The sequence below is a fragment of the Phyllopteryx taeniolatus genome, chromosome 19 (genome assembly GCF_024500385.1).
Source record: "Phyllopteryx taeniolatus isolate TA_2022b chromosome 19, UOR_Ptae_1.2, whole genome shotgun sequence".
Taxonomy (NCBI): Eukaryota; Metazoa; Chordata; class Actinopteri; order Syngnathiformes; family Syngnathidae; genus Phyllopteryx; species Phyllopteryx taeniolatus.
In genome coordinates, this window is record NC_084520.1 from 13,604,624 (window position 1) to 13,630,357 (window position 25,734).

The 25,734-nt window shown below is 39.8% G+C and overlaps 1 protein-coding gene across 3 annotated transcripts in view; it reads left to right on the top strand.

Moving 5' to 3' along the window:
• Positions 1 to 2,877: 2,877 nt before the first annotated feature.
• Positions 2,878 to 25,734, top strand: part of LOC133469502 (zinc finger protein 385C-like) — a 37,221-nt gene continuing 14,364 nt past the window's right edge. For 2 of the 3 annotated variants that reach the window (XM_061756675.1, XM_061756676.1), the window contains exons 1-2: positions 2,878 to 2,992; positions 16,875 to 17,117. In XM_061756675.1, coding sequence (XP_061612659.1) covers positions 2,950 to 2,992; positions 16,875 to 17,117 — 286 coding nt within the window. In that variant the 5' untranslated portion in view covers positions 2,878 to 2,949. Of the gene's footprint in view, positions 2,993 to 16,874; positions 17,118 to 21,129; positions 21,440 to 25,734 lie in introns of those variants that run through there. The other variant, XM_061756677.1, reaches the window with a different exon arrangement.

Here is a 25,734-nt window from a genome sequence, read left to right on the forward strand (position 1 = left end):
GGGCATGAGGACGTAGCAGCAGTTGGATTGCACAGTTTGTGCCTCGCTCTGAGGTGTGTGCAGATAACAATCCCATCATCATAATTGTCTCTTATCTATAATGAAACATCGCACTGTGTTGCCACCAAAAGGCCTGCGTGAGTGTCAAAAGGGGACGCTTACAATGTTAAAATGCACTAAAAACACGAACGATCGCATGGTCATCTTGCAACTAGCAACCTATTTACTTACTCACTATTTACTTATTTACTTGCAGAAAGTACCTGGCAAGATGACTTTATTTCTACAATAGCATGTTATAAATAGTATTCTTTTTAAAAGCTTTTTTGTTTCTACAAGTGATAGTCAATTAAAAATGCACGACTCACAAAAAAAGTCATCATCAGGTTGCAACAGAGAGACTGGAAGAGTCACAGAAAGGCATAGAAGCCCTTTTATGAATTTTGCTGTTCATCTCCTTCTTAGAGAAGAGCAAGTTGTGCAAAAAGTACTAAACACTGAGCTTTTGGACGTGCGTTGCAAAGTTTAGAGAAGGTCAAAGTTCACCTGTAGAGGTTAAAATCCATTTTAGGTTCACCCTGGAATTTCAACCGAAAGCTCTCTAGTGGCACGCGAAATAATCACTGCTTAAGTATAGCTCAGTTGTATCTTTAGTACAATATATTTGCATTTAAACTTTTATTTGGGTACAATTTGTATTTAACTTTCATGTGCAATACATTTTAATTGAATGATTATTTAAGTAGAGTTTTATCTTTTTTTTTTTATATTTAAGTGGTGTCAATGTTACAATGACTTACAATATTATTAATAAGACTTTTTTTTTAAATTAAAACAACTGGAACGTTGGTCATTATGGTGGTAATTTGAGAGCTAAATATGTATTTTAGGTGGTACTTGGTGTCAATAGTTTAAGAACCACTACCATTGAAAATTGTAAATATTTGTGTTTTTATCTAGTGGAGAAATGAAGGCTTTCATTCGAAGTGAGGCGTTTATAATTATATTTTGTATGTATACCAGGCACGGCGTCTTTTGGAGCGGAGGCAAATGTTGCTATAGCGACGGGCTTAATTGAAATGTGTCGTGGGCATGCCACTTGTGTGGAACGTGAAGAACAAAAAATGTACTTTAATAAGAACACTTATGCTAATGTTGGAGCCAATTGCTGCTGCTAGATACGATGCTAAAAGCGTGCTGATCGGGCTTCCTGGAAATGCACCAACCGCGCTTTGATGCACCTCAATAGGAGGCAGGTTTTAACATTATACATACATATGTCATATTTTATATCCAAACAGAGACCCTTGTTTGTGTGTGTACGCCCGCAAAAGCACGTGTTGGCCTTTATTTTTAGGGTAAGCTGCCTTACGCTGGGGTCATGTGCTGACTTCAATGGGAAGGACATAATGCTCAAACTCCAAGTATGTTTCCACTGTTCATCTATCACCAAACGGCTGACAGCTGAGCCGCAACGCACCGAAGCAGGTTAACTGCTGAATTCATCTGCGGGCATGTGCTTTTTGAACACAGCCCAGCAATGTTAGTAAAGGGAGGTGAGGGGGTTCAAGTGGGTGGGATCAGGCAAAGGACGGCCGGTGGCAGGCCTTCCCACGGCAGACAGCTGAGGAGGATTTGACGTGTCGGTATCACGAGACTTTCGCCTTTGGCCGCGCAACTAATTGCTCCTAAGTCAGAGCTGTAATAGCATTGTTGGATGGCAGTTAACATACCTGTCAATGTGGTGAGCGGTCATGGTTGGCACTATCAGAAGCACTGACATACATTTACAACCTAAATTCTAATATTTGTTACATTAAATTGCATTAATTTGTTCCCAACAATCTATTATCCTTATTTTGTTTCGCCTGGCTCCACTGCTTCCAGTACATATATGTGAATGTTATTATTATTATTATTATTTTAATCCAATCAGATTTCAGCCTCTGTGTTACCATGTCAATCAAATCTGCCCACGGCCTTCAGAATCACGAGTGTTGGCTCATGTAAATGAAACGCTACCCCACAGTATTAGCAATGCAACTGTTTCTTTAACCAATCAGATTTCAAATTCTTCCTCACAGCACCAACGCGCTGGCCCTCGGTGACGTCAGCATTTTTCCGTCCTGTTGTCGGTTGGTCAGAGCAAAACTTGTTCAAGCCGATATCGACAAGCAAAACACATCTGTAGCGATCTGCACATATTAATACATTTAATAAGCAGCATCTATGGTGATCATGATCACACTATGCGTTGCTAGCTGATGAGGATAGATTAATGAAAACATAAGAAATATATATATACGTTGGTTTGGTGCTTCCCTAAAGTATATCCTAAACATATGAACCGACCGTCTTGCGATCTTCTCTGTACAACTATTTATCCACTCGATGTATTCTCTTCATCCATGTTCTCCTGTATGAATTTTGACAAATTTTAAGGGAATTGAAAAAAAAAGAAAGAAAAAAAACCCATCAACCTAATTGGGGTATATCTGGCAAGTTTTTGTTATCGTTTGAGTTCAGGGCTGCAGTTTTATGCTACCCAGAGGTATCCTGGCGCCTTTTGTGTACAAACATTATGAAATGGTCTATAAGGTGTAAAAAATGTGTAATCATCAGATTAAAAGTGGTATATGTTGTTTATGGTGCCTATCTGGTTCCTACGACTGTGTGTGTGGGGGAAAAAATTGTTCAGTCCATTGACTTATCCGGCACATCCAATATGGCGGACGTGCTGACGTATCGGAGCTACAGACCCACTTGCTCAAGGTAGAATCTATTATGCGAATGTGATATCTACGGAGGAGCACCTTGAGTGATTAATCGTACGTCGACGTCGCTGCCATATTGGAAGTGGCCAGAGAGCGAGCGCGAGCGAGAGAGAGAGAGGGAGAGAGTGAGGCGGAGGCAGTTGAGCGCGGGCTCAGTCAGGTCGAGAGCCAGGAAATGGACATCAGCAGCGAGGAAGCCGAGGGGCCACCTCCCGCAGGTACGACACACTTTTCCGCCATTTATACTTTGTTACTCTGTGTATTTTATTTTTATTTCTTTTATTATTATTATTATTTTTTAATAAATAATGTCATTAAGTAGTAGGTAGTTAGTTATTTTGAACTGAAATATATGTTCTCAAAACTATCACAAAATGTCACGGAAAACAGACTGATGGGACTGAAAGTAATCAAGACAACCTTTTTTTTTTTTTTTTTTTTTTTTGGATGACTTAATACAGAACTATTTTAAATACATTTAAAATGGGGTTTATATGCACATAACCGCTCTCTGGTGACTTGCTTACTACATTAACAGGATTACCTTTAAAGCCATTCGTGTTTTTTTTTTTTTTTTAAAACGATGCTAATTTTTTTTGGCTAATGTTTACAATTAGTAGAAATTTTCCGTTTTGATTGACTATCTGAGAGCTTTTCGTGCAACAATATGGTTTTATTTTGCAGTCGTCTTGTGTATCGACGTGCATTGGATTAAATGGAGATGTATTGCTTAGATTGTATTGCGAATATTTTAGCAGATCTGAATTACTACGAAGTGTAAAATATTAGTTTAGTGAGATGTCTGCTATGTATTTTCTTCACAAAAAAACAAACAAACAACTGTCTTTGCAGGTTTTGTTGGCCTTTTTCTCAGACGTAGGGCCCTAATTGTGAGTTTGTTGAAGGAGTGTATCCATTTTGTGGCAGGGTTGGTTTTTGTTACCTTTTTGCCATTACATTTCATAAAACGGCTACAAAAAAATCTCGAGCAAAATGTCCACGTAATTTATTAGAGGTGCAACAATTTAATCGATTAATTGACAAGACATCTAGTCGATTATCAAATGAATCAACTATTGTGATGATCAAAGAATGGTTTAGAGACGTTGCTTAACTTAAAATTGTACAAATCCAATTTCTGCCATCCTTCATGAAAAGCAGACTGTTTATCTTTGTGTTTTGTCAAAATATGACATTTGCAAACATCTACTTTTATTTTGGAAAACAATGAAAATGTTAGCCTTTTTTTCTGACATGTTGAAACCAAACCAAATAAATATTTTACATGGAAAATAATGTATTCCTTCATCGAAGCATTAGGCAGAGCAGCGGTGGGCAACCTAAGGCTCGTGGGCCTCTGTGAGAGCATTTTGAAAGGCACTTAACATTGAACCCACAAATACTAATAATATTCAACAATAAACATTTGCTCAATCATATTTTTCCCTACATGTAGTGTAAACAGCACAAGAGCTCGCAGTTCAATCAAGCGGAGAAGGTCTACTTAAACGCCCCACTCCGGCCACATCATCATCCTCTTTTAAATGACCTTCCCGTCCCCCGTCCTCCTCCGCGTTGGCTAAATGGCTCCAAACGACGCCTGGCTGTGTTCGCCAAGCAGTCTTTTTTTTTTTCCCCCCCCAGTGAACAAAAGGTCCTTGATTCAACAAATCCCGCGCCTCCCGCTGCCCACTCCTCGGAGCGATGTTGTCATTTTCACCAGCTGCTTCACCTGCCTGCCGCTCGTCTTTTGAGGCGTAGGTGTGCACACATAAGGGCCTCGCTCTCCAGCACTTGAAGATGACACATATACATATTTGTTCTCAAAGCACAGAATGTCTTTCTGTTTTATCGCGACCATTTTAGCTTTAGCTTAGCGCTGAGAGTTTATTCACAAATGAATCCTTTAGTGTGGATTTAATACCTTTGCTCAGAAATCATAAATATATCTGTGAGTCCTGCAGCAGGGCTTTTTCCAGCTCATTTGTGTCAAAATGTGTGTGTGAAATTCACGCTGCTAATTGTATTTTGTGTGTGTGTGTTGGAGATTGTGTTGAATCGCAATCGTTATGAAACGTGAAATTTAGTCTGGGTCTGTTTATTTAAAGTGGTTTCAAGGATTTGAAAAAAAAAATTACAATGTTGAAGAATGTTTGATGATTTTGGTGTTAAGTGAGTATTTGGGCTGCTGATTGAATAGAATTGACTGTTTTATATATATATATAGTACACTTTCGCTTTAAAGTCCACTATAAACTGCAGCTTTACAGATGCCACGTATGCTCTGAAGGTGGCACATGTCAGAATTATAATGGGTCTTTCTGCGCCGAGAAGGGGAGGTATCTGTTTGAGGTGCGGTGTCCGTTTATTTTAAGAGCGGAGACCATTATTTGAAGAAATACACTATGTTCTTCAGTAAGTCTTTTGGAGAATTTTTAATCTACATTGACAAAATATATTTTCCATAAATAGATAAGGATACGTAAATTTAAATACTATATATTAAAATATATGTAAATATAAACTGCAGAGTGCCAGGCATCTATTAGGGGTAAGGTGTTTACTAAATGCTGTTTAGTAAGACTTTAATTCTACACATACATTTTTATAGTAATAGTTTTTTTTTTCTTTTAGAAGGCTGTATTTTAGATTTTCCAAAAAAGGTTAATTACGTAACCGTTAGTCGTGTGTACGTGTCCCCGCCGTGTCGTTGCTCGGGGCTCGCCGTGGAGCTCCGCATTCCTCGCCGCCCAGCCCTGAACAAAAAGTGACATTCTCCGAGGACCTCTGAGCCAAGCAGTAGTGATGAAGTTGAATTTTTCTCTGCGCCTCGTCTGTGCTTTCGCGTTTGACTTCGAGCCTCGGTCTCGGTGAAGAACATCATCTGTGAAATTGAGACTAACCAAGTGGAACAGGATTGCGAAGGGAGCAGCTTGAGCCGCAGTGTTCCCCCCCCCCCCCTTACACTCCGCCCCGCCAACCCCCTTCGCCACGTATATACACTCACCGCCCATGCTGATCACATTATGTTTGTTGACGTGGATTCTTACCTGCATTGGCCGTTTAATTTAAATGACGCAAACAAAGGATTGGCGCGTATAAATATGCGTGGGAGAAACACGAAGATGGAATTGTGCGTCCACCCGTGTGCCTCGAGCCGCCATTTTCTGTCATGGCGTGTGCCTCGCCGCCAGCCATCGTTGCAAAATCCCCCCCCCCCCAGATGTCTTGATGGTAGGATACCAAATAAAAAAGGATAATTACTCAAATTAACATGAAAAAAAAAATCCACTTTTGTCTTTGTTATCTCCAAAACTACATTCCAAATGGAGTGTGCGACTCGCGAAATTGCAAACAGAGACGGCGCGTCGGCTTATCGCAGACAGACTCGCGCCCCCACCTCAGACACGGCCAAAATGGATTTTTGTGTTGAGGCTCCCTTCAGAGATTGTAATGGCTCGTCTTTGGGCTGTGTCATTACAAGTCACACGACAGCCTGCCTGAGCACTGATAACTGTCATCTTTATTCTGCTGCTCACAAGCAAAGATGGAGGTGGGGGGGGCAAATAAACCTCTGCTGCTGACTGAAGCCCAGGGTGGAAAAATGAGGCGCAACGAATGGGAATTGTGGGTGCCTTTTTTCCTAATTCCGTACAGAAGAAATTTGCAACATTATTATTTGTCGTTAAGACAAAAAAAAAGAAAAATTACAAAAAACATTCCGATAAAAGTAGGCGTGCAGCGTTGCTCGAAAAATTGACAGGTGCCCTCTATTCAACTAATTTTGCAATTAAACGGCGAGTTCTATTGCCTTTTTGAAAACCATTCCTGCCCAACACAAAAGACTCGCCCTGCAGTCCAAATTTAATGGCCGTTAAATTACGGAGCCATTATTGCATTCACTGCTCTGCTGATTTTTGTGATGCTTTTTTTTTTTTTTTTCCCCCTCTGCCCCCACTCATGACTGAATCACACTAAGGCAGCAAGGTAGACTATTTTTGTTAAATGACCTCATATCATCATCTTTCATCTGGCTAGATTTACATTGTAGGTTGAAGTGCCTAATTCCTATTAATGCCTATACATTTGATTTTATATGTGTATCCGATAGGAACAACGCTCATGTTTAGAGAAAAAAAAAAAAAAAAAGGCATGTAGACACTTTGCAATTCTTTACATCGAGTAGTGACGTGAAAGTAAACAGTAAATACATTCAGAATTCATTTATTTGTTTCTAAATACATTGTACTGTAACTAAATTAAAATGTGACGATATCACGTTAAATTGATTTACCTGATTTTGGGGGCGGGGCATTGACGCGCTTCGGTGTCTGGCATAAGTTGCTCCTCCCCCACTATATAAGAACTTGAGAACGCCTTTGTTCGCATTAGTGGTTATACGGCACAATTGCAAGTTACTTATTTATTATAACTAGTCCAATTTCTCCCACTGCAGCCTGCAGTTAGCTAGCCAGCTATGCCTACACCCAGAAAATACAAATATTTACTTCCATGGAAGCCACAATTTACAGAGCAACATATAGACAGCACATACAACACAGTTGGGTAACGCTAAATTGCAAAACAGAAGTATTGTCATTGCACCATGCTGGTATGCTTTAATTCTGTTTATTTCCTCACGTATTTTATTAAGTCTTTCCTTGTAGTTATTTGTACACAAATAAAACCTACCAGTCATGCTGTGGATCCGATCTCGATATGAGCATAATACCTACCTTGCCTTTTAATTACAATAATCTGCTCATTCCTGATAAGAATGTGATTCGATGTGACTGCTTTGTGTACGGGAGCAGCAATGCATATTGTGCTTAACCCGAGCCACCTGAAGGAGCCAGTGCGAAAATTGAGGCAATTAAGCCCATTTACCCATCGAGTGAACCTAATTAAAAAAATCTATTCAATTTAGCCTGTCACGTCCCTAAAAGGAGTCTGCATTGATAAGACATTTGCAGGATGGATGGCTTTCTGTGAGTGTGAGTGATCTTATCTAGCGTTGGGATGATTTGGTCCAGAAAATAAAAATACTGTATTGGATTTCTTCACCTTGGTGATGATCTTTTTACTGAAGGGTAAAGTAATTTCATCTTCTGGATAATGACTAATGGATGGATTGGAACAACATGACATATTTTTCTGCTCTTCCGTAACACCACGTTAGCTGAGGAGTAGCTAGCTGATAGCCGGTTAGCTTGCCGGTGAACAGCGGCGTGATGGAAGATTCCAGAAGCGGTTGAAACAGGCAGTCAAAGCTTTTTGCGGGGTTCACGCCAGAGGAAGTAGTGTGGTAAACTTCTCAAGATGATGCCGATAAGGCCTGGGTCGTTATTGGCAGTGGCTGAGCAGATGCTAACGGCTAGCTCCTCAATGTAAGGTAGAGTAAGTGCCCAACTGAAGATATAATAACAACAACCACAATCATTCATTATAACATTGCTAATTAATAGTTGTTTTTTAATACAATGTGGAGGACAGGTGCATCTAATGTTAATAGACGTGTCAAGGACCATAACGCATGTTAGATAGTGCTCATTTGACATACAGTGGAATTAGTCCAAAGCGCTTGTTCTTTGTGTGTTGCTCAAGGAAATCGTCATCCAGTCAGATTCCATCCGCCTCTTCCTTCCTTCTTCCCTTCCTTCTACACTGAAAATAAAGACGTGACCCACATTTCCTCATAATGGTTTCGGATGGCTTCAACAAAAAAGGAGGCTTACAGGAAAAATCAGTTTGGCTCAGTGATGTCTGACAGTGTATGAATTTATATGGTACGTGGTTACTGTTGCATAGTCTTGCAAGCATGGAAGCGTAGCACACTGTCCAAATCTGACAGGGAAACAAGACAAATGGATTTGTGACAATATGTATTTTCTTTTCTTTGAGTGGAAAGGACCTTTTTACATAGTGTTCCAAAATTCGCTTACACTATGATATACGCTCTCAGGCCAGACCAATAGGTACCCTTGGATGTTATAAATGACTAAAAAAGATTCATCAAAAATTCTGCCTTCACAACTGTTATTTTTATTATGTATTTTATTGTTATACATTATTTTCGATTCATGTATTTGTATATTTATTTTTCAAATTTGCAGTGGTATAGGTGTGCACAGGATCGCTCCCTTTCATTTGGCCCCATTTACTGTCACTTTCCAACAAAAAGCATGAATCAAAATTGTTTGGATATTTAAGGGGGAATGAAAAATTTAAAAACTACAACATTTTCCGATACATGCTTGTGTGTGTGTTTTTTTATTTCATACAGTATGTCCGAAATAAAAACAAAATTGTTTTTGGGGGGGGGGGTTGTTTTTCGGATTGAAAAAATTTTTAAATTTGTGATTAAAAAAAATAATAATCATCATAAAAAAATGTGGGATATTTTTGGGGTTGAGATATGAAAAAACCCTCACTAAATTTAGAAATATGTGCTTGTTGTTGGAGAGCGACATTATGTAACTAAATATAGTAACCAGTTGATTGTTAATGTAGTCCTTCATTCTGTATATTTGTATCTTATTAGCTTGAGCAGGTGTGCCTGATGTGAAAGGTGACCGCATATCCTATTATTAATCGTAGACACATTAACGCTCCAAACATCACACTGCTAAATGTCAATACTGAGCAATAAATACACCGGCTCCATTATTAGCTCTGAATATGTAAATCCCAGAGAGAGTTGGCTATAAAAAGCCATGCGTGGAATTTCAGCCAAGACCTATTCAAGTGTTTCCAGGGATACAAGGGTGTGAACGCGCGTTTACATTTGGAAACAATCTCAGAGCATAGCAGGGTTATGACACTTCCTGCCCCGTCTACGCTCCTTGATAGCTCCCGGAACGGCAACGGTGCCACGCTGATAATGGATGCGTCGAGCGTGGACATATGACATGTCTCGTCTCTGCGAGGGATGCAACGCTTTTATCGCAATATGACTGACTCTCTCCATCCCACTCAATAAGTGGATGCTTAGATTCAGCTCCGAGGTATTTCCTCGCCGCCTAAAACCTGTAACAAATACTAACGGATGGCATGCCAAGCGGACCGTATGCTTTCCATGTGGAGCGATAGGTGGTGAGTGGAAGCAAACATGGAGGCAGGGATGACTAATGACGATGACTCATAAAAGTGTGTTCAGGGTGGTCTTCCGGGTCATTTGTCTCGCCTCGGTATAGTCCGCAGAGCTCAAACTCAAGGCGCGGGGCCCAGATCCGAACCACTGGAACACTTTATGTGGCCCTCTAAAGCAAATAAAGTGTGTCTATTTCATGTACCTGTACTGAAATTGGAACATTTCTTCACTTTTAACACACCTTATAAGCATCACCATATTCCATATTAACATAAATTGAACAATAGGTGCATGCCACAATTTTCCATGACTTCTGATTTCAAATTCAATTACGGTCAAAGTTCTTTTTTCCCCCCCACATTGTATTTATATTTATACTTGTGTTATGTATATTTTGTTTATGAACCGAAATATTTGAGGGAGGGGTTTATTTGTCAAAAATTGATGAAAAATGTAGATAATGATAACACCATGCGTCTAACATGTACACAATTATGAACTCATGTTACATACACGAATGTACTAAGTAGTTAAATTATTCAACAAAAGTAAACCAGTTTCACATGGGGGTCATCGAAAGTATGAGCTAACATACTAGCCTAAATAACACGCGAACAGCAAATGACGTGACATCACACAGGGGCAAACAAATATGCGCACTAGCACTTTACACAAACGGTATACAGTAAATTATTCAACTCACCTATTTGTATTTACCCACAATAATAAATGTTAGGGAATACAGGCAAATTGTAACGACAAAGAAAAGCAGAAACATACTTTCAGTTACATTTTTGACTTTACGCGAGGTGCATTCAATCACCACACGCGCAATAGGACATGTCAAATGCAGATGGAAAAACACTATCAAAGAGTTAAAACTAACAAAAACACCGAGACTCCACAAGATGGTGCCAAAATAATATTTTTTATTGCTTTGGCCTGAGCGGCACGGTGGACGACTGGTTAGAGCATCAGCCTCACAGTTCTGAGGTGCGGGGTTTAATCCCCGTCCCCGCCTGTGTGGAGTTTGCATGTTCTTCCCGTGCCTGCGTGGGTTTTCTCCGGGCACTCTGGTTTCCTCCCACATCCCAAAAACATGCATTAATTGGAGACTCTAAAATTGCCCGTAGGCATGACTGTGAGTGCGAATGGTTGTTAGTTTCTATGTGCCCTGCGATTGGCTGGCAACCAGTTCAGGGTGTACCCCGCCTCCTGCCCGATGACAGCTGGGATAGGCTCCAGCACGCCCGCGACCCGAGTGAGGAGAAGCGGCTCAGAAAATGGATGGATGGATGCTTTGGCCTGAGCACAAAAACAGCGAATAGATAAATCTTTCAGCGACTATTTACAAAATTATTAAATGCCGAATCGCAAATATTGCAAGGGTTCACTGTAGTCCACTATATGAAAATCCCTATGTAGCGAGTAGGTAATGGGGAATGATTCCGTAAACAGCCATTGTAAATGATCTTTTGTCAATTTTCAATTTCAATTGTCAATTTTTGATTCAGATCTTGTATTGGTGTTCCTAATGTTGTGGCCAGTGAGAGTTTAAGGACTGTGTGTCCCACTTTAAACAGAGGTCACATCCCTTGAGCAGCCTTAGGGTCCACCCAGATGGTCTGTGACAGATGCCCACAATTGCTGTTGTCCTTGGTTAGAGTGCAGTCCCGCCCTGCAGTTAAAAAAAAAAAAAAAAAAAAAAAAAAAGTCCGATGTTACACTTTTTCTTGCACTTTTTCCTTACCCGGTTTTTGCTCAAATTGTCTTAACCATCAGCCATTGTGTGTCTTGACTGCTATACGCAATATTTGCATTCCAATATAAATTATCTTGTCTGAATATTTTCCCCTGGGTGTTTATCACAAGACAAACACATTCTCCTCTTTGTGTCGGTTGTCTTTGCCTCGCTAACCTCTTATCTCCTGGCTCCCGCCGCGCCGCTCTCGTCCTTGGCTCAATTCCACGTCCTTTACTCTGCTGGGCACTAGCCAAGGGTTTTCGCCACCGTGAGGTTTCCACCCGCGTATCCCCTGCTGTGTGTCCTGTTACTGGGTAGCCAGCACAGCAGGAACTCTTCTCTTGCTATTTAACCCTGTCTGATATGACCACATAATCTGGACTCCTCAGCATAAATAAAATGGGGGGGAAAAAAATACAAAAATAATTAAAAAATACAGGGGGGGGGAAATAAAAAAATAATTAAAAAATACAGTGTAGTCTTGACATACGAGTGACCCGACTTGCGTCTTTTTTTTTTTTTTAACTTTATATACAAGCGCTGTATTGTTCACTTCACTACAAGTAGCCATGTGAAAAATGTTCTTTATTGCCACTCCAAGTTGAAGTTTACTGCCAAATTAAACATAAAAGGAAGATAATTACACCTGTATTTAAAACAAACACATAGCTTTGTCTTAGGAAAGGGATATTGAACACAAACATTGGAGCAACACACATAGACAAATAATTTAACAATCCTCACAGGAATATATTCTTCGTCCTCTGCCAAGAACGGCCCAGGAGGACATAGCAGGCACACCAGAAGGAGCAGCACAATGTCCATTGAATTAAAGCAAACAAATGTCAAAAATTTGTTTAATTACTTTTTTTTTAGAATGTAAAATATTATAGTGTTGTTTTTCTAATTAAACAACACCACAGTACATTCAAAAATATTTACTTTTTCATTTCAGCGGAATAAATCTAAATGGTTGTCATTTCAAATCCTAAACATCCAATATATATACTCTGCTTCATTATTTATGTTATTTACTTACTAATGCATAAGTCAACATTAGTTTTTATAGAAGCTTTTATTTTTTTTTTAATGATACTATTATTCAATCAATCATGTTGTATTTTGGAGTAAAAGAGGAGCAAAATGTTGTATACCTCATATCCTAAAATAGTGACCTGATTGAACAGACACAATACCGCAATCGCTTTGCATCAAAAAAATTCTCACTACTCCACCGCGTTTAGATATTTTATACTGTTTAAACTAAAGCAAATGTGTGTGTGTGTGTGTGTGTGTGTGTGTGTTGTCAGATAGCAGGGGTCTAATTAAAGAGCTGGCATGTCACAAACCTGCTCAGCCTCTTTGTTTAACACTGCAGCTAATCTCCAGCTACACAGTGCTGTGTGTTATCTGCTGATTACTACTGTGAGGTGTCCACCAGATGGATGTCAAGCCGGGACAGATGCGTGCGGTGGGACACCCCCAGTGGGCCAGCGCGTACATGATACAGTCGAGTGTCGCGTCTTTAAAATGTGTGTCCCATCTTATGCGAATAAATACAAACGGTTGCGTTGTGTACAAATAAACAACACAGTGTTGAGAGCCCCGGTGGAAACAGTGACTAAAAATATGCACACACTTAACAGCGCCCACTCACTTATCTAACAGTGTGAATCACTGCTGTATTTGAGTTTGTAAATGACCTTGACACAAGGACCACTTGTCACCGTCATAAAAACTGTTAACTACACAGGCAATGTTAAAGTCACATATTTACGTTCTTCATTGGGGTGTAAAAATAAGTACAGTGCGTTCATTCATTTCATTCATCTTCCGTTCCGCTTATCCTCACTGTAAAATTTAAATCCACTGACCTACGGTTTGAATACCAGTCAGTGTTTGCACAAAATCTTCAGGATTCTGCTAGAAAGCAAACAAATAAATGTCAGGAAATGCCAACTAGAACATCTGAACTTTATTTGGAGTTAATCAAGAGGTACTTTTTAAAAAATTGAATTGTACAGGTTAAAGGTGGAAAAGGTTTTGTCTCATATTTCTAGAGCACAAAAAAAAACGAACATTTGAACAGGGGTGTGTAGTTTTTATATCCACTGAGATGGATGGATGGATGGATGGATGTATAGTGCCTGTGTATCTAACTGAGGGCTTTTCATTTTCCAGCATTGCAGACAATCTCATATTGACAGCAGCTAGTGAATGCTGTATTTGCGAGTCACATTCACTAGAAACTGTTCCATTTCTTGGCCTTTTGTGCTCAAATTACAGCATAATTGAGCTGCCATTTGTGTGTGACGGAGGTTTCAAACTCGTGCTCTTCACAAAAAGCCAAACGGTTGCCTAGCGACAACTTTAATTATAGTCCACCTGTCATTCTGCGTTAATCAAGCTTCTCAGTATTCATTCTGACTGTCGGGTTTGAGAAGACAGCTGTATTTTGTTGAAGTGAGTCCTGTATGTGTGTGTGTATACTCTATTCTTGGCGTCACTCAGCGAGGTTGCAAAAAATTCTGTGCAACCACCACAATACTTTTTCTCCGTGGTCACTGCATGGTGCATCGTGTTGTGGTCGTGACTTCTGCTTGTATGCTGGCTATCAGTTCACACTCACTAATGGCAGATAGAGAAATAAATGAGCCTTTATGACCTCAGCTTTATGCAATTGGCTTTAATCTGGTATTTAGAGACATGATAATGCCAGCAGGCAGCCAGTGCATGCATGTGCAATGCGGAACCTCAAAGGTCGAATGCCTTAAAACACGTAAAAACAAATACATTAGTACCTCAACGTATGAGGGACCCATTTTTTGAGATACGACAGATTTTTAGAAAAACTAATTTTGTGCTTTGACTTGCGAGCAAAAAGAGTTCAAGCGCTTGCTTTAAGCTGTTTGAAATCTATGAAGCAGCGACCACATTTCTTTGAATGTTTCTATTTTAAAGGTGTATGAGCCTCCCTAGATACTTATTAATCTTCACCACCCTCCCATTAACCTCCCCAATACTCTTATTTTAGTTTACAGTAGTGTAATATATGTGGTCATTCCACAAATGGGTATTCAATACAAAATTTTACATAACTCAAAAGACCAAAAGGTGTAGACTAAAGCTAAGGCTTATATTGTTTCCCCTTTTAACATAATGTCAATGTCACAAAGTGCAAAAGAGAAACAAACTAAAAACTAAAAAAAAAACAACTACAAATTGGCCTGGTCTTGAGTTTATCAACAAGGAAATTCATACATACATACATTTTTACGCACAAAGACCAAAACAATGCATGTACGCATCATATACATCCCCACCCAAATAATTATATACTGTACATGTTTCTCCCTGTGATTGTGTGGGTTTTCTCGGGGTATTACAGCTTCCGCCCACATTCCAAAAACACGCATGATCGGTTCAGTGAAGACTCCAAATTGTCATGTAAATGATTTTCTTTCAATATGTGCCCTGGCTGGTGAACAGTCCAGTCCAAAGTCAGCTGGGATGGGTTCCAGCTCACCCGCGACCCTAGAGAGCATACGTGGCAAATGGATGGCATACAAAGAAAAAAAGGTCTCATGTTTGACTGCATAGCTTAGGTGTCTGAGGTCTAAATGAACAGCTGCTTGCCTCAAACTGCCAACTTTTACTCTGTCACCATCTTTGTGCAGCAGCCTGCTTGATGGCAGTCCGCAGCATCCCTCAAATTAATCCTGGTGACGGATTGCTGGCTTTTGAAGTCCGCGTCGCTGCTCGGAGGCAGATAAATTCCAGCGGAAACAGATTTCCATTCCGCTTTCATGTCTCCGGCGGCCAAATTGAAATTTCCACATACTGATTTTTTTTTTTTTGCAAATCAAGGGAGATGTTTTAATTGAGGCACGGCGAGAAATATCAAATAAGCAGGGGGGGTTTAATTGTAGCTATTGTCAGATGAAGATTGTTAAAACAAATAATTGAATTCCACTTGGGCCAATACTGGCACATTGTCAGTGGATGCTGAAGCTTGAATCCATCAAGCCATTATGGACATTGGGGGCTCGCTCGCAAAGAAACATTTCACTCTTAAGTGTAAACAGTGAAAACAAAAAATTCTCCATTGAGATCAATCACATTTGGAATATTGTCATAAAGCTTTATTTACTTTACAGACATTTTTTGCGTTAAAATGTTTTAATGACAAGTGAGGAGGGGCGCTCATGCACTTCAAAATTTCCTGTTCTTTAGCATTAGCTGCCACACAATATAATAATATACAACACACAATACACAATATAATACAAGTGACAAGCATATGACAGCTAACTATCTTTTTTCTCTAAACTCCAAACTTCACAAGCTCGAGCGGCTGGAGTGCTGGACTCACACTGTAGCTGACTGCGTACGTCCATGATATATTGCCCTGACACGTGGCAGAGATACTGTATAGGCCTTTTATTAGCAGTTAATGTTCAGCTCACTCTACTGGCTGTATTGCTCACACGGTGGCGCAGACCACAGATTATTAGCGGATAAATCTAAGTCTTAAGCAATCACTCTTGTGTGATATCTTTGTTTGGGAAACAAATGGTCACCATGAGCATTCTCCATCATGGTAATGGCGCCATTGTATTTTACCTCCTGTGGAGTCATGTTGCCCCCCTGTGGAGACTTTAGTGACATACCACACACACAATGTCTGTGTAGATCCTGCTCAGGCAACTGGAGTCCTCTTGGTTGCTGAATATGTTTCAACTATAATCCAAAAGGTTTCTCAGTTCTAAATCTTCGGTGTGGAGAATTTATGGCTGTGCCCTGGGGCGTGGTCACATCTGGGTGATTTGGAGTTTGTTGTTGTCGTCCGGTGTGGGCGTTGGATGGCCGTTATCCGTTACGACTGGTCGTTCACCTGGCTGGTGGCGAAATGGCTTGTTAGTGGCCACTTGAGCCGTGAAGTGAGGCCATCTTTTGCGGCGAGGTGTCAGCACATTGTTGGAAGCAGACGATTCTGTTTTCGAAATAGCCTTTCTAGATGGTTTCTTTCACACCTCTTTCAAATTTCTGTCAGTTCTTCTCAACACCTAGACAAATCTATCTATCTATCGATCCATCCAGTGGTCCTCTTCCTCTTTGCCCAGAAATATATTAATACCCAATGCCTTTTGGATAAGAGTTAAAACTTCTTCAACAACCACGAAGAGTTCAGTTGCCTCAATTCGACTTTTGAGGAACACACACAATCTTATTTCCTTCATAACAATTCAACTTTTCCCCACCACAGATATGAAGTGTCCCTGCCTTCCTGCCAAGAGTCAGGAGGGGAAGGAAGAGGAAGAGGAGGACAATGAAGACAAGAAGAAAGTGTCGCCAAGGGCCAAGCGGGAGCGCCGTCAAGGGAGCACCAGTGCCACCGTGTGCCAGGTGTGCAGCATCCGACTCAACTCTGGAGCCCAGGCCCAGATCCACTATAAGGGCAAGACGCACCAGAGGAGGCTACGCAGACTGGCGAAGGTTGTCGGGACAGGTAGTGCTCATTTTTTACATTTAATTTGTCCTTTTTTTTTGTGGTAAGCTAAATGAAACTCACTCAGCTAACCATTTCCTGACGAAAATATTTTATAATGGCAGTGGCTTGGTTTAATTTTAGTCACCACTACTGAATCATACAAATACAAATGAATAATATTAGTTACCATAGTTCCTTAAATAGTGGGTGCATCTTCTACTTTTGACAAATGAACACTTCCCCGGAACAGACGATTCCCTTTCCCACCAGGCAAGTTAATGACTGTAATCATAAAAAAAAAAAAAAAAAAATAAAATCTTACATGCTATTCTATGCTATTGACCCACAGACATTAAAGACGTTAGCTAGGGCTGAAATGGTTAATTGAATAAATAATAAATGAAGTAAACAATAAAATGTTGACGCAAAATCTCGATGCACTTTCGATCACTCAATTGAGCAAATGGTAAGAAAACAAACACAAGCTGCCACTCATGCCAAATTACTCAACCAGCAGGCTGGCTAACAAGTTAGCCAGTTAACAGCCAGCCAACTGTACATTTTCATTCGCTGACGCCCACATCACTCAACAGGCCAGGTCCCGCCTTTTAAAGCCTTACACTCAAAGTCACAGACACTACTAGCTGCACCATACATGCATGTTATTCTGTTTAATAATGCAAAATCAATTTGTATGCGATTGATCGATAAGCTAATTGTTAGAATCCTTGATTCTAAAAATATTCAATAGCTTCACCGCTACTGTTAACGAGGAACTCAAATAGACGCCTCCCTTTTCCCACCAGAAAAAAAAAAATCGGTAGCGACTGTACTCTATTTTAATTCATAGATACTATTGTACACTCACAGACATTAAATACTTAACTTGCTCCTATCAAATTTTAAACGTAAATTTCCCTTGACAAAAATGCTAATATGTTGGTAACATGGTATATTATTCCAATTACAAACATGCATTCCACCAAATAGATACCCGTCCATCGGTAGATAAGTAAATAAATGTCCCCATCCACTATTTGTGGAAATATGATAATGTAGTTTTTGTATGAAATTTGATTAGATTAACCAATTTACAATCTCATTTACTTTTATTTGGAGGTTTTTGTTCAGAGACAGGCAGTCATAACGCAAAGAACAGTCAAATGGCTCTTACTTATTTAAAATATTACAAAACTTATTTAACATACACCTCATATTTGATCTCCCATGTGTTTAGATTATAGGTCATATTCATTCAGCATATATTTACTATTCCAGAAGAGATGCTTCTGACTTATTTTTTTCCTGCACACCTGTTTTGACAAGAGGCCATTCATCACCCTCATTCGCTGCCGTTACTCCAAAGAAAAACCTGTAATGAGCTAACGCCAGCCAATACAATGGCCACGTCTAATGTTGATGTACGAGGCTGTCTCATTCCATGAGCTCAACGCACGTATTTAGCCGCTCCTAATAATATTAAATTAATGCTGTCGCCAGTGTTTAATGTCTTGCTTGTTGCAACTTCGTTTTGTCATCATCACAACCATATTGGCATTTTGCGTGTGTCAGATAATTGCCTCTAGCCATGGTCACTCATACTTAAAAGTTTGCCAATGACCCTGTAGGAACGGTCACACAGCTTGTGCTGGTTGGTCATTGTAGTTTATTTTACAAGTTGGTTGTTGGGGTTTTCCAAAGACCTACAACTTCTTTGACTTTGTGAAAATTTAGGTCATTTTCCAATACCAAAAATTTCTTAAGACCCTTGGGGCTGAAAAGTTGTCGAAGTCCAACAGGAAAAAGAGGCTGGAGTCCAAGCAGTTCTGTTCACAAAGAATTTATTCTCAAAGGTTGAGGAACGATCGATACGATCAATCCATCCATCCAATTACCTTACAGTTTATCCTCACTAGGATCGCGGGACGATTAATCGATTTAAATAAAGAAATAAAGAAATAAACAAGCCTACAAAAATGTTTAATTATCACTATTTTGACTTGTTATTGTCTTTAAAAAAACAAAAACTTCCAGACTTTCAATTTTGGCAAAAATTGCACTGCAGAATAAGCAGTAGTTCAATGAATAAATTTAATCGCCTCCTGCACTTGACGTGCAGGCTGACGAGACCAAAATGTGGGTGGGCTAAAATCTGGCCGAAAAGCAAATATATCATCCGAAAACAAGGTTAAAATTACTACTGAGTCTTCTGGGGGGAATTTATTTTAAGTCCAGAACTATGGAATAAGTGCCAATGTTCACAGCATTAGAGAGGTCCTTAAACTAACATTACCAGTAAACTAATTGGGGCATGAAGTCTATTATGCGATATTTATTGCATTTAACATTCATTGTTATTAATTGACGTACTATTCACAAAGAAATCCTAAAATGTCATTTTTATCATTTCTTTTAGTTGGCCTGCATGATTGGCCTGCTGATGTTGAAAACATTTTCCTTATTAGATTTTTTTACATACAGTACCTTAGCCATACATTTTGTCTAGATGATCCCAAATGTGTAGTTAATTCCCACAAAGTCTTAGAGAATTTTTTAAAATTATTTACACAGTTCCTCAGCCCAACTTCCAGAAGTCAACTTTGGGCTGCATTGGAACCCTAATTTTGTCACACCTAAAAAGCGAGTAGAAAATAACATAAAATACCTTTTTAATTCTTAGCAAAAGCTGAGTCTCTATAAAAGCTCCAGTTTTTCGTTAGGCGATATATAATCTGCTCAATAAATCTGTACACCCTAAAATATCGGACACAATTAATTCTGCAAGATTTTTTTTCTCTGTTTGTTCGAGACAAAACGAGGACAAGCCATGTCAATTAAGGTGAACATTTACCATAATTCCGCTTGCTCTGTGATTAAAGCACACTAATACTACCCATTCCCTTGCTGCAGCTGAACTAACATTGCCTTTTTATTTAGCTGCATGGAGCAACTGTGCGAATGAAATGACGTTTAATAGGGCTATTCTGTGTGGGGCCCCTTTCGAAACAGGTATGGAGCAAACCACTTTCCATCCGCTTACACCCCTCGCTAATCTCTGCGGCCACAAAGGAGATATTCTTTCCTCTCTTTTTTTTTTTTTTTTTTAACATGGCCTTCGAGTCATGTCCCATCATGTACAGTCAAAAATTGTGCATTTCGCACCTGCTCAGACTCTCGATTTGTTCAGACTGTAACAAAATTGTATGTAAAACATAGTTCCGCAAATATTTTGGCTCGTTGGACAAGTGCATTTTTGAACGATATTAAAGATTTTACTGTGGTGTTTACAGAAAGTAAATTAATTAGCCAGTCCCTGAATGATCATGTTTAACTGTTCAAAAAATCACCATGTCTATTTTGGAATCAACTTACCAGTTGAAAAGTAAATCACGGCCCTTCCAAGCACTTTTTACCTCAGGTGGCATCTTCTTTTTGACTGACACTTCACACATTCCAACTACAAGGGTAAAATCTTTATTGAACCATTTACCCTATTTCCTCAAAACATTCATGTGCATGACTGAGTTGGGAGTTTTGATTTGAACCCGCACGCGATCAACCTATTGGATCTGTTTATTAGGAGTGCGGATATATTCAATACTAATGAATTACATCCCAATATGGACCTCAACAATAACACATCTGTCAGGCAAATGACTCATTTTTCCTTTTAACATTTAAAAGCCCTTCCTTTTTTGCCATGTAGCATGGCTACATCTTGAAAAAAGGGAAGACTATTAAATCATTGTCATTGTTTTCAAATAATTCCAGGAAGGAAAGACATTATAGTTGAGTGTCCTCAGGGGGCGAGGGGGGTGGGGGGGATGTGCAGGTGGGAATCCTGAATAGAAATCTGTGCTGGGAGGAGGAAGAGGAAGAGGAGGGAGATGAAAAATGCTCATGGTGTTAATAGCCAACCTCGTTCTCTCTCTCTCTCTCTCTCTCTCTCTCTCTCTCTCTCTCTCTCTCTCTCTCTCTCTCTCTCTCTCCCCCCCTTTCTCACTTACTCGCTCTCTCTTCCATGCTCACGCACACAAAAGAGTCCACACTTGCTCTTCACGCACACTCAGCATCCCACTTTCCCTCCGCCGTCTCGGGGGGAAAAAAAGGGCATCGGGACCAGCAGAGCATGGCGCTTTTTAATTGCGACGTGTACAGTCCGCCACTCTGGATGGAAGCCACAATGTGTCGCTGAAAACAGGACTGCCATTTCGCCCGCGACGGTCCACAGAGGAGGAGAGGAGGTTTGGGATTTTAACTTAACCTGATGGGGAGATAAGCTGACCGAAGAAGTTGAGTGACAAGCGGAAGAATCCCAAAACAAGTGGAGATGCTCTTAGGTAAGCGTACTCGGATGCGGCGGCACGGCGTTGTCAGGAATGGAACAACTTCTTTGGAAATTTGCTCAATTCGCTTATCTCGTCCGCAGCTTTCCTCGCTCTCTTGTACCATTCCTGCACCAGAGAGCCCTATTTGTTGGGCTAATTGGCCCCTCTTATGGGGGCCAAGTTTGTGTGTGTGTGTGTGTGTGTGGGAGGGAGTGCGCTGACCCCACAGTACCGCCCCGCCGTTCCTCAGTTGTGTCGAGTCATTTTAAAGCAAGACAAGCGTCAATGTCACAGCAGATTGCTGCCAATTATGTCAATGCCTCCCTTAGGAAATATGCCCGGATTAGCTCGCATAATTGAAGCCTGCTCAAGATAAAAAGCAGCCTGCATGGGGATTGTTTTGGTCATTAATGTGTACGTTTTTCCAGCAATTGGAATGGAATGCTGATTATATTTTGACTCTTTACACACAGAACTGGATTACTTTGGCAAACTTAACTTTAAACGGCATAGTTCACCCTGCAAATTTAATTTCCATGCATGGATTCGGATTATGTAAATTGCAACGAATATGCTTTCTTTAGTCAGGGGTGTCAAACTCATTTTGGTCACGTGGCATATTGCATTTATGGTTATGGTTGCTGTCAGAGGACTGTTATGACCATATAAATGTATTATCTCCTCATCATATAATTACATATACACAACTGCCCTATTTTGTATACATTTTAACAAACATTTTAATTTGAAATCAGAAGTCATGGAAAATACTGCCGATCCAGTTTATGTTACGAAGGGATTTGATAAAAAATAGCCATTTGTAAAACCCATTAAAGTGATGAAAAACTGTGAAATTTCGGTGCAGATTTTCTGCCAAAATGAAAAGAACAAATCCAAGTAGCAAAAAGGCGGCACGGTGGACGACTGGTTTACACGACCACCTCACAGTTCAGAGGTCGTGGGTTTGTATCCGGGCTCCTTCCTTCCTGTGTGAAGTTTGCTTGCTCTCTCTGTGCTTGGCTGGCATCCAATCGAGGACGTACCCCAAAGTCAGCTGTGACTCCAGCATACCTGCGACCCTAATGAGGATATGCGGTATAGAAAATGGATGGATGGCATTTAACCAGAAACATGAAGTCGATATACTTTATTTGCATTGGTGGGCCACATAAATTTGACACCTGTGCTTTAGATTAATATTTAACTACTGTATATTAAAAATAGAGTTTTAGCATTTACATGGTTAAAATGAAGTACTATTATGGAGAATGTCTCAGAAACGGCAAGAACCGTGGCAGACAAGGCTAGGGTCATCAGAATGGGCGTGGCTCCACGGAACATAAACATGGACGCCAAAAACATTGCGGAGTGTTCACGAGTGAAGGCAAATCGTCGTGAAAGACGCAATCGCCGCGTAACCTCAGATCAACTTTAATCCTGTATACTACTACATTTCTGTGAGACCAAAACTGTGTACGTGCCTCGGTAGGTGCTGCTGTTTTGGTTAGCAACAGGGTTCAAATGGGCTCAGCAGCTTAATGATCATTTGATTTTGATTTGATTTTTCTCCACTTGGGAGAAGGGAGGCGTCTTCAGTGAATGACATCTTTTTTTGTCAAAGAACCGGACAACCCATAGTACATTGACTCACTGACTTTCCTTTAGTTTGATACAACACTAATTTCAGAAGTCATTATGTGTTCATATAATAACTGTGACATGTTTCTCCTTTGATTAAAGCACTCATCGAAAGCAAGAGTAAACAACGCTAGCCCCATCCATACATGAACTCTAATTTGCGCAGCTCAGTGTATAAACACGCAATCAGATTACACAAGCTCATTTGAATATCATTTGCATATAAATATTATTTTTATTTTTAGTTTTTTTTTTTGCACCTGATCTTTCTGCTGTTCAAGCTTGGATGCAGGTTCCAACTTTCTAAATGGCCTGAAAGCCTAGTGATGCAGAGTGTTGACAGCATGACTTTGATTTGGCAGACTGATAGCAACGGTAGGAGTTCACACTCACAAACACACTATGAGAATGTTAGCTTGATTTACAATGGCTATGTTCGGAATCACTACCTAGTCACTATATAGTGAACAACCAATGGTCACTAGACAAGCAATATTACAGTGTCTTGTGATTCATTGCGCCAAAATAAAAAAAGGAAAATGGAAACATGGCAGGCAGAAATTGACAAATATATCACAGCACAGATGGACACAAAGTGCTTTGTTGTATTAATTTTGTAAAATACACTTAGCGTAAAACACCATAATGTTATCATAACTTATTTATTTGCTAAATATTCATTATGGAAGGTCACCAGCTGGTCTTGATCCAGTATGTTTTAATGATGCAACAGTCATAACATAATTATTCCAAAACACATTTTCATTTGACTAATTACTGTACCTTATCATACACTTGCGTGGACTGCCCCAAAAAGCGGAAATTCTTGAGTAATTGATGCCCACCCAAAAAAGTTTTGTAATTGCCTATTGATGTCACAAGATGGCATTAGCACTTTTTTTCTTTTAGACAAGGCTACCGTCTGACTAAATAAGTTCCTCCAATCAGTCCAACATAGTTGGTTGGCACCATTGGCGCCAAAGCAATATTTTTTAGCGAATAACGGAGGGTCGGTAAATCCGCAAATGCCCAACTGTGAATAATTTACCATACATTGTATAGTAATTCTTTAGTGATAGTGATCAGGGAGTAGGGAATGAGTGTAAAATTCAGAAAACAACCTTTTCTTTTGTACAGGTCGGCATATTCTTAAGATGGCATGAATTCAAATTCATATTAAGTGAAGAACAGACTGCTATTGGTTGAGGAGAAAGAACAATAGAATGACCTGGGTGACGATTCTGCTCCTATAAACATCTTGAGCAGTAAGCAGAGAGGCTGTGATTCTCCTTTAGACTTTGGGCAAAGAGCGTCAAGCTCAGAAAGCAGCTAATTAGCCAGTTTACAGGCAGGATAACGCTTTCCCAGCAGTATCGTTGAAGTATCGCAAAAATGTGTGGCGCACATCTGTGGGCTGTCATTCAGCATGTTTGATTGGGCCGGCTTATCTCAATTTAAACAGATGGCGGCAGTTGATTTTAAGCGTTCTTGAAAGGGCACGAACTCCATCTGATCAGCCCTGATAGTGCATTCATGCTCATTTCACAGCATATTTGCTTTTCGTTTATCCTATGTGGATGAAAAATGTTCAAAATGTAATTATCTTTATATCACCACAGATGATTAACACGGTTTGTCTGCTTTCATAAGAGACGGCCTTAACTAAAACAGAAAGTTGGCCACAGAAAATACTAAAAATATTTTGCTCAAGTGTTATCAAGCTCATTATCTCATCATCTTGTGTTCCGCCATTATTGTTTAGAATGGCTGTTTTTGCAAAACAGGCATCTGAGCGCTCAGACAAGAACTGCTGCACGATGGTATCATTTTAATTAAACTTCACTTCTGAGACTTATTTTCTAAATTTTGTTGTTGTTTTTTTTTTTCAGAACTGTGAGGCTGACGCTCTAACCAGTCGCCCACCGTGCCGCCTAGTATACCTTCCTGTATACTGTAAACTGACGATTAACTAGGAACATTGTTTTCTTGGTTGCCACTTACATTTTTTCAGGTTAGATTTAGAGTACTTCAATAATTTTTTTTCTTAGACTATTTCAATGCTTGTGACCTTTTAATTGGAACATTGGAACAACTTTAATGATCCATATACAGTGCTTAACAAATGCATTAGGCCAGCACCGAAGTTGTGCCCAAATTCGGGTGGGAAAAAAAATTCACTCTGAAATTCCTAATTTCTACTCAAAATGGTCAAACGTCGAGACCTTGGTTAAATGACAAGAATAATAGGTGGTCTCTAGATTCCCTGCCACTGTGCCACATCACAGATGTTTTGGAAAATGATCTAATTTATTGGTCCAAAAAGACCTCCGTGTGTGGCTTTATTTCATTCCTGCGAGAAACGTGTATATCGGGGGGGGGGTTTCACCACGGTCTGTAAACAGTAATAAATTTGTTCAGCATTGTATTCTGTATTTTACCTCAACAAAGCATGGGATAATAGTGGTTGTCTACAAACCTGCTTTTTTTTTTTTTTTTTTTTTTCTATTTACCTCCATCTTGAGAAAATGAAAAGTATATTTATGTACAGTATATGCTTCTTTAGGCAGGCTTCTTGTCTTGAACCAGTGTACTCATACAGAATCCTTTTGGTGGCTCTTTTGGTCAGAGGACACCTTGAACAAATTCCGTAACAGTTTACGGACCCCTGG